Source organism: Arachis ipaensis, chromosome B3 (assembly GCF_059453495.1).
Source record: "Arachis ipaensis isolate K30076 ecotype BB chromosome B3, ASM5945349v1, whole genome shotgun sequence".
Taxonomy (NCBI): domain Eukaryota; kingdom Viridiplantae; phylum Streptophyta; class Magnoliopsida; order Fabales; family Fabaceae; genus Arachis; species Arachis ipaensis.
The window spans coordinates 118,062,937-118,072,493 of record NC_142438.1 but is presented as its reverse complement, the minus strand read 5'-3'; the positions used below and the strand labels follow the sequence as shown (position 1 = coordinate 118,072,493).

General features: G+C 43.5%; 1 protein-coding gene across 1 annotated transcript; it reads right to left on the bottom strand.

The window, feature by feature from the left end:
• Window positions 1–2,227: 2,227 nt before the first annotated feature.
• Window positions 2,228–3,914, bottom strand: LOC148572209 (uncharacterized). Its single transcript, XM_088507406.1, has 3 exons — window positions 3,687–3,914; window positions 3,373–3,619; window positions 2,228–2,847 (listed from the first exon to the last, which is right to left on the bottom strand). The coding sequence occupies exons 1-3, from the start codon at window positions 3,912–3,914 to the stop codon at window positions 2,228–2,230; spliced, it is 1,095 nt and encodes a 364-aa protein (XP_088363532.1).
• Between the last annotated feature and the right edge of the window lie 5,643 nt (window positions 3,915–9,557).

Here is a 9,557-nt window from a genome sequence, read left to right as displayed (position 1 = left end):
TGGACGAGATTGAGGAGGTTGTAGTGGTTTTTCTGAGAAGCTTGGGGGAGAGCCCCTAATCTGGACACTAAGAAGTTTCTTCTGGGTTCTTCGAGTTATGTGCAGACCCAGCTAGGTAGTTTTTTCATTTTTGTAGTTGTCTCTGAAGGTATCTGACTTGTTATTTTGTAAGATGATTGCTTTTTTGTTTCTTTCTTTTAGAAATAGTGAAGAGTGGATCCAATGCTGCCTACTAGAAGGTCCAAGAGGCCAAGAGGAAGGCTCGGGCCCAAGCTGATGCTGCGAAGGCTGCAGGCACTCCTCCTCCTCCTCCTCCTCCTCCTCCTCGTGATCTGGGGACCTCTTCTCGCCCCATTATGGTAACTTCTGCCTCTGCTTCTCCTCTCCCTCCTCCTGCCCCTATCCCCCCAGTCCGACCTCTCTCCGAACCCAAGAAAAAGAAACGCAAGACCTCGGAGACTGGCTCTTCTCCTTCTGGAGAGGCCAACTTTGATGGTCCCAATTTTGTTCGGAAGCACATCTTTCTTCATAGCCAGATTGCTATGGATGATGCTTCCCTTTGAAATCATCTTCAAATCTTAGTTTGGGGAGGGGTTCGGACTGCTCGGGTCTACACTGCTCTCCTTGATATCTTGGACAAAACTCCCTTGAGTTCTTTGGGCTCTTCTCAAAAAACTATAGAAGAACTTCAGGGGAGGCTTGTCCTTTATCAAAAAGAGGAGAAGCAGCTTCAAGAGGAGGTAGCCTGGCTAAGGGATGAGTGGGCCCGGTTTCAGGAAAGGGAAAAGAAGCTTATGGGTCAGTGTGCAATGGCGGAGGGCCTGAAGGAAAAGGCAGAGCAGAACTATGTCAGGGTCTTTGCTGAAAACATTGATTTACAAAGGCAGCTGGAGGTAAACCGGGAGGCCTATCAGGACTTGGAGGATCTTTAAGGAACAGGTCGGAGTTATTGCTCCCGACTTGGACCTTTCTTCCCTCCATCCCGACAAGTTCGTCATTGATGGAGCTATTGTCTCCTCTCCTTGTCCCGAGACGGATTCCGAGCTGAAGACTCGTGGGCAGAGGCTTATTGAGTCTCCTCCTCATGAGAAGCAACAGGAGGGATACCTGCCGAGTTCTTAAGAGGCTCCGACTTTTGCTGCCGAAGAGACCGCTCCGACCCTTCCAACTCCTGCTGCAGATACGAGCTCCCTTCCTTCTGGTGACTCTAATCCTCCTTCCAATTAATAGATTTCAGCTATTTGGGGCCCGACTTGTGGGCCCCTTTTTGAACAATTTTATTTTTATATGTTGTGGTGGTTGTTTCTAATTCTTTTTTGGCCTCTTTAAGGTCGTTAACAAAAAATTGCTCTGTTTGGTTTTTTCCTCTTTTTTAGATAAGGGGTTTTTGAGAAATACCTTGTGTGTGCATGCTTTTTACTGTTATAAGGTTTTTGTTTTCGAAAGAAACCTTTTTATTTTGTGAAAAAACCTTTTTGCTGGGCAGGCTATTTTTTGTCTAAGTTACTATGAAGACTTGAAAACAGCCTTTGCTTTTTTCTTTGAGGGATTTTCTTATCTCTTTTGTATTCCTTTCGTATTCAATTTTTGCTTATTGAATTGTTTCCATAATTTAGGTTATTCTTACGATGCATTTCAATTTTCTTAGAATTTCCGACTAGTTAGTCGTTCAAATGGTTGAGATCCCGAGTTATCATGGTTGTCTTTGTAACCACTTTACACCGACTTATTCTTCGTCGTTTCATCCTGCCAACCACGTAGGTCGGTCATAGGATTTTCACATTTTTTCAAGCTTAAATTGGTGCGTTTTGTAGAATAATAATAACAGTAGTGAAATTATAAAGAGATAAAAATCTTTATTTATTGATGAAGGTAACTTTTTCTACTAAGGAAATCTTAAGACTTATTGACCTTTAGCCTCCACTTTGATGCCTCGTTAAAACTCCCTTCAGAAAAACCCTCTTTTGGGAAAAAACTATGAAATTGGAAAAAAGAGTACATCAGGGAGTGGAGTTCGCTTCTAGCTATAGTACATCTTCATGTTACAAGCATGCCACGACCTTGGGAGCTCAATACCGCTCAAGTTGGTTACCTTATAGTATCCCTTTCCTAGGACTTCACTAATCTTATATGGTCCTTTCCAATTAGCAGCGAGTTTTCCTTCCCCCGACTTGTTAACGCCGATGTCATTTCTGATCAAGCCCAAGTCATTTGGGGTGAAGCTTCTTCAAATGACTTTCTTGTGATATCTATTTGCCTTCCTTTGTTTCAACACGGCTTCCCTTATCTGGGCTTGTTCTCGGACTTCAGGGATTAGTTCAAGTTCTTCTTTGTGTGCTTGAATGTTGCCAACCTCGTCGTAGAATCTCACCCTTGGACTTTGCTCGTTGATTTCAACTGGTATCATGGCTTCTATGCCATAAGCAAGTCGGAAAGGTGTTTCTCTCGTGGCAGATTGAGGTGTAGTTCGATATGGCCATAGTACTTGAGGGAGTTCTTCAGCCCAAGCTCCCTTTGCATCTTGTAGTCTTTTCTTCAACCTAGCCAGTATAACTTTGTTGGCTGCCTCTGCTTGCCCATTTGCTTGTGGATATTCTACCGAGGTGAACCGATGCTTGATCTTCATGCTGGCTACCAAGTTTTTAAAAGTGGAGTCGGTGAACTGGGTTCTATTATCAGTGATGATGGAATGGGAAACTCCATACCTTGTAATGATGTTCCTGTAGAGGAACTTTCGACTTTTCTGGGCTATGATGGTGGCCAATGTTTCCGCTTCGATCCACTTCGTAAAGTAGTCCACTCCCACAATTAGATACTTCACTTGTCCAGACACTTGGGGGAACGGCCCTAGTAGGTCCAACCCCCATTTTGCAAAGGGCCATGGAGAAGTTATACTGATAAGTTCCTCGGGTGGAGCTACGTGGAAGTTAGTATGCATTTGGCATGGTTGACATTTCTTTACGAACTCGGTGGCATCTTTCTACAAGGTCGGCCAATAGAACCCGGCTCGGATAATTTTCCTAGCCAGAGACCTTGCCCCGAGATGGTTTCCGTAGATACCATTGTGCACCTCCTCTAAAACTTCTGTTGTCTTTGAGGTCGGAACACACTTCAACAATGGCATTGATATTCCTCTTTTATAGAGGATATTTTTCACCAAAGTGTAGTTTTGTGCTTCCCTTCGAATTTTCTTGGCCTCTTTTTCTTCTTTAGGTAGGGTGTCGAATTTCATGTATTCGATCAAGGGAGTCATCCAACCAAGGTCCAATCCGGATACCTCTAAGACATCCTGTTTAGCCTCTATTTTTGTGACAGAGGGTTCTTGGAGAGTTTCCTGGATCAGGCTTCTATTATTCCCTCCTGGCTTGGTACTTGCTAACTTGGAGAGGGCATCCACTTTTCTATTGAGATCCCGAGTTATGTGTTTAACCTCGGTCTCCGAGAATCGCCTAAGATGTTCCAAGGTTTTGTCCAAATACCTCTTCATATTGGGGTCTTTAGCCTGATACTCCCCATTGATTTGATAGGTCACCACCTGAGAGTCGCTGAACACGACTACTTTGGTCCCACCGACTTCCTCTGCTAACTTCGGTCCGGTGATCAAGGCTTCATACTCTGCCTAATTATTTGGAGGCCGGGAATTCAAATTTGAGGGAGACCTCTATTTGGGTTCCCTTTCAATTTACCAGTATTATGCCTGCACCGCTTTCGATCTTGTTGGAAGAGCCATCCACATATAGTTTCCAAGCTGTGGAGGCCTCCTCTTGATCTCCTGCATATTCTGCCATGAAGTCGGTGAGGCATTGAGCTTTAATTGCCGTCCGAGTTTCATACCTGAGGTCGAAATCGGACAGCTCTATGGCCCATTGAACCATTCTACCCGCAATGTCTGTTTTTTGAAGTATTTGCTTCATGGCTGATTCGTTTGAACTCTTATTGTGTGAGCTAGAAAATAAGGCCGTAGCCTTCGAGAAGCCATGATTAAGGCATACACAAACTTCTCAAGTTTTTAATACCTTAACTCGGGGCCTTGTAGAACCTTGCTGGTGAAATATACTAGATGCTGCCTGACCTGGTCTTCCCGTATTAGAGCTGATGCTACAGCTTTGTCAGCTACGGATAAATACAGGATAAGTTCTTCCCCGACTTTGGGTCGAGTCAGAATGGGAGGTTGGCTTAAAAACCTTTTAAACTCCTGGAAAGCTTCTTTGCATTCTGGAGTCCATTCGAACTGGCATCCTTTTCTTAGTAGAGAGAAAAGTGGTAGGGATCTTAATGCTGATCCTGCCAAGAACCTGGAGAGAGCTGCAAGTCGGCCATTTAGCTGTTGGACCTCCCTTAAACAAGTCGGACTTTCCATTTTTAGGATAGCTCTACACTTATCGGGGTTGGCTTCAATCCCGCTTTGTGTTAAAACCCCAAAAAATTTCCAGCCTCCACCGCGAAGGTGCACTTTGCAGGATTCAATCTCATCCCGTGCGTCCTTATGGTGTTGAAGACTTGCGAGAGGTCGGTCAAGAGGTCGGCCTTATCCTTGGTTTTTACTAACATGTCATCTACATATACTTCCATTAGATTCCCAAGGTGAGGTGCAAACACCTTGTTCATCAACCTTTGATATGTGGCTCCTGCATTTTTTATCCCAAATAGCAATAATTTGCTCTAGACGTGATAAAAGATGTTTTTTCTTGATCCGGCTTGTACATCGGAATTTGGTTATATCCCGAGTATGCATCTATGAACGACAAATATTGATATCCCGAGCTGGAGTCTACTAGGGTATTGTTCCGAGGGTTACATGAAACTGTAGGTCAATCTCGGACGAGATCGTCTGTGTTGGTTGGTGCTGACGTGTTCGGCTGGTGAGTAGTGGCTGCACTGCTGATCCTTCGTCACCGGAGGGTGGGGGGTACCTGCAAGGGACTCTGATGCTTAAATTAGCAAGGGTATTAAGCAAGTTTTTAGTAGAATCAGAGTATGAGTTATACATGGGTGCCCCAGTGTATTTATAATAGCGGGGGCTGACCTTTTTAGATAAGATAAGTTAGTTATCTTTATCTTATCTTATCTTATCTTTGGGTGAGGTTAGCTTCTCTTCAAGGAAACCGCCTTTATCTCTATAGGCTTGGACTGGCTTTGGATTTGGGTCGTGTTCCTCTATTTGGGCCCTTTACTGGCTTTCTTGGCAGTTTGGTCGAGTTCTTTGAGAAGAGGTCGGATAGTCGGATCGGTCGAGGTCAGTTGCCTTGTCGCTAAACATCCCGGGTCGGGTAGCTCGACCCAGGATATGAATAGTGCCCCTGCTCGAGCTCGGTCTTTCTTTTTTGAGGTGCAGTCTCAGTCTTTAGAACTTCGATCCTTTCTATGGTGAAGCCGAACTCGAGCATTTGTCGACTTCTTTCTTTGTAGAGTCTTCCTTTTTTGAATGTAGAACGTTTTCTTCTAAAAGCGCGCGCTTTTGTATTAGCGCTCTGTTCTTGGGAACGTGCGAGGGTTTAATACCTTCATTAATTGTTTTTAATGCTCCGTTTCCCTTGGCCCATTTATTTTGAATTTCACACACACAAACGGTTTTTCTTCTTCGTTTTTCTTTGTAACTTCCCCTTTACTCTCTCGCTTTCTGTTTTTGCCTAAATTTTGCATTTCTTGCGTTGCGGCGTCATTCAGCGATTTTTTGGGTGATTCCGTCTTTCCATATTCAATCTCTTTCGAAGCTTCTTCCTTCGTTCAGGTTGGTTTTTCTTTCTTTGTGCTTCTTTCGTCGTTTTGCTTTCGGCTTTTGATAGGGTTTCGATTTTTCTCTTGAAGTCCGAGTCTTTTTGTATCACTGTGCGCCTACTTGTTTACTGTTTGAGGGTTTTCTCTTGCTTTTGAAATGGTCCCTTTGCTCACATTGCTTGTTTTCTCGAAAGATTGTTCCTTCTTGTCATGTTGATAGCTTTTGCTGATGAATTCTGTGAAAGATAACGATTATTTCTTCGTGTTATTTTGCTTATTCTGGGGGTTTTTTATTTCTCTGAAAAAGGTGGCGTCTTTGATGACTTCTTCTTGATATGTTTTGCTATTTTGCTTACTGATAAGCTAAGACTGCGAATTTGGAAGGTAGCTATTTCAGTTTTGTCTGATTTATAGCTTTCTGGGATGCTGCTTTCTTTTTCACTTTAGAAAGGGTTTCACTCTGCGTTAGTTTTGTAGGTTTTCCTGAATCCTTGTTCCCTGACTGCCTCCAAAGGATGCCCCTGGACCTTCTGTGTGGGTCCTGGGGTTTTCCTTTTGTTGTTTGTGCCGTCTGAATCATACTAGCCGAGTTGTTTTGTCCTTCGTTCGAGATGTTTTTTAGTAATCCGATCTTCTTTTCTTGTTGTAGGATTAGTTGGCCTCATGTCTTCTCGCAAAAATATTGTTGAGACGTCTTCCCAAGTCCCTGAGGACATGGCTGATTGGGTGGATTCTATGGTTCTTCTGTGTGTTTCGTTGGTTGACTCTAAGTTCTGTCAGCAACTTAGGCAATTTCATAAGATATGTGGTAATGTTGGTGATGAAAAGAACTATGAGCTTGTATTTCCGAGTTCTGAGGAGAGGGTCTGTTTCTCTACCCGAATTGTTGGAGAGCGCCCTTTTTTCTATGCCTACGACTTCTTTTTTAGTCAAATGAATATCACTCTTTCTTTTACCGATTTTGAGACCAACCTGTTATGGTCCTGTAATGTTTCTCCGTCCTAACTTCACCCAAATTCCTGGGGTTTCATAAAAATCTTTCAATTGTTGTGTCATGGATTTGGTATTCCTGCTTCACAATCCTTTTTCTTTTATCTCTTTGTTTTGACAAAGCCTGGGGTAGTTAAGAAGAAAGCCGCTTGGGTTTCTTTCGGAGCTTCCCAGGGAAAAAAGGTTTTCTCCAAGTTTGATGAATCTTTCCGTGACTTTAAAAATTACTTTTTTAAGGTCCGAGCTGTTGAAGGAGCTCGACCCTTTTTTCTGGATGAAAATGACGAGCCCACCTTTCCCTTGGAATGGCAAAAGGATGTAAGGGTATCTGGGAATACATGGGAAATTTTGGATGAGGCTGAGCAAGCTTTCCTGACTGTTCTGGAAGAAAACTGGGGGCAGCCTCCCCATCTCGACACAAAGAAATTTTTAACCAACCCCTCTCTCCTCCGAACTGAGCTGGGTAGTGGTCAATTTTTTTATTCTCCTCTTTTGTCTGCTCCCATATTTTTCTTTTTTGCAAGCTCTTTTCTGATTTGTGACTTGGTTCCTTACTGTTGTGTTTTGCTTACAGAGATGATTAAAAATAATAAATCTATGAAGGCCTTCAAAAGGGCAAGGAAGGCTTCTGCAGCCCAAAATGTCTCGGCCAAGGCGGCCGGGGAGGGGTCGTCCCAGGTTCAGTCGAAACCGGCCGTACCGAGCTCACCAGGGGCGAGAAAGGTAATCCCTACTCCCCGGGTTCGTTTGGTCGATCCTCTACAAGCTTCTGTGGCTACTTCTGGTGCTCCTCCAAACAAAAAACAGAAGACAACTGAGCCTTTTAACCTCGACGCCCCTGATTTTGATGCGGTTGAGTTTGTTGATCAGCAGATTGGTCCTTATGGTACCATCCCTACTGACGACGTCTCTCTTCTTCGCCATTTAGACTTCATAACTCGGAGCAGCATAAAAATGGCACATATGGGAGCTGCTATGTACCGTACTATCCAAGATCTTCCCCTTCATGCTACTAAGGCCTTTATGGAAGAGACTAAGCAGGAGTTCGATAGAATGACAGGTTTGAAGGAGGAGCTTCAAGTGAAGGTGGCCAAGCTGGAGAAGGAGTTGGAGGGCGAGAAGGCAAGTTCTGTTGCTTTGGCGGCTTCTGTGAGGTTGGCTGAAGACACAGCATTGAGGCACAAGGACAGCTATGTCACATCCTACCGTGAGGTAATGCGTCTCAGGGAAGAGTTGGAGTCTGCCCGGGTTGACTATGCCGAGCTCCAGGGTCACCTTGTGGGCAGCGTAAATGCTGCTTATGAGAACCTGAAGGAGCAAGTTCGAGTTCTTGCTCCCGAGGTCGACCTTACTCTCTTTAGTCTGGATAATGTCGTAAAGGAGGGCAAGATTGTCCCTGACGACCTTGATGACGATGATGTTGAACCTTTGCCTGTGCCGGTTGCCAAAGCCACTGTTGTGCCGACTTCTTCAGCTCCTCTTGTTGGGGTTAGTCATCCCGAGCCTGAGCCTGATTGTCAGATATTAAATCAAGACGACGGGACGGTGGATGCTGTGCCCCTCCAGACTCGTCCTCTTTCACCTCATGTTGATGCAGCTTCTGGGAAACCTCTGGATCCTCTTTAGTTATTCTTGGTATATTTGTTTATGGCCCTGTCTGTGGGCTTTTGAACTGTTTATTTTTTATAAATAGTATTTTGCTGACTGTTGACACTCCTTGGTTGCTTGTTTAGCAACTTTATTTTGAAAAACAAAGCAGTTTCCAAGCTTTTGGGGCGGATTTTGGTGGCCTATGAAACTTGCCATTTATTATAGCTAGATGTTTTTATATCATGTCCGTCTGCACTCGTCTTGGCACATTTCTAGTTTTTTAGGAGTGTTGGAACTTTTCGTTGTCTGACCTCTTTGGGTTGGCTTGGTTCTTTTGCCTAATGTCATTTCCATCAATTCGTTTTGTTTGGACTTTGTTCAGGTCTTTGTTAGGAATTTTCGCTGAGGTCAACGATTTCATTATGTCGGTTTTGTCCGAGCTGTTGTTGATAATCCTCTTTTTTGGACCCCTTTTTAGGTCTCTTTCAGGGATTATTTTTGTAGCTTTATGTTTTGGACCGACTTCTTCGCGTTGGGTCCTTCTAAGTTATTTTGTAATCCTCTTTCTTGGACCTTATTCAGGTCTCTTTCAGGGATTACTTTTATAACTTTTATGTTTTGGGCCGACTTCGTCATGTCGAGCCCTTCTAAGTTAAAGTAATCCTCTTTTATAGGATTGGCCAGATCTCTTTCCAGGGTTTACTTATAACTTTGTTTGACTTGGTCCGACTTCTCAACGTCGGCCAGTCTTTAAGTTATTATTTAGCAATCCATTAAGACCTCGTCAGGTCTTTTCTCCAGATCACTTTCGATAACTTCTTGCATTATTCTGTTTTCATCTTTGCCGATTTGTAGAAGGTGAGTTCAATCTTTGTTTAGTCGACCTTGAGATGAATTTGGTTTTCATCTCTGCTGGTCTTTATCGTGATCGTGCAGTGAATTTTATTTTCACTTTCTACCGATCTGTTGCTTTATAATCGTGCGATGAATGTTTCAGATTTAATGCGTCTTGAAAACTTGTAGAACATCTAACATATTTTATTTAAAAGAAAATGCAAATATGTACATGTGGAGTTTTTATCCTTTTAAGTCGGATAATTTGTGGATCTCAACTTGGTGCCTCGTTAAAAAATGTGTTCAGGAAAAAGAGTACACCTTATGCTGAGATCCCTTACCATTCCTAGCTATAGTACTTTCTTAGGTTGCAGGCGTGCCATGACCTGGGAAGCTCTCGCCCCTCGAGTTCGGACAGTCTGTAG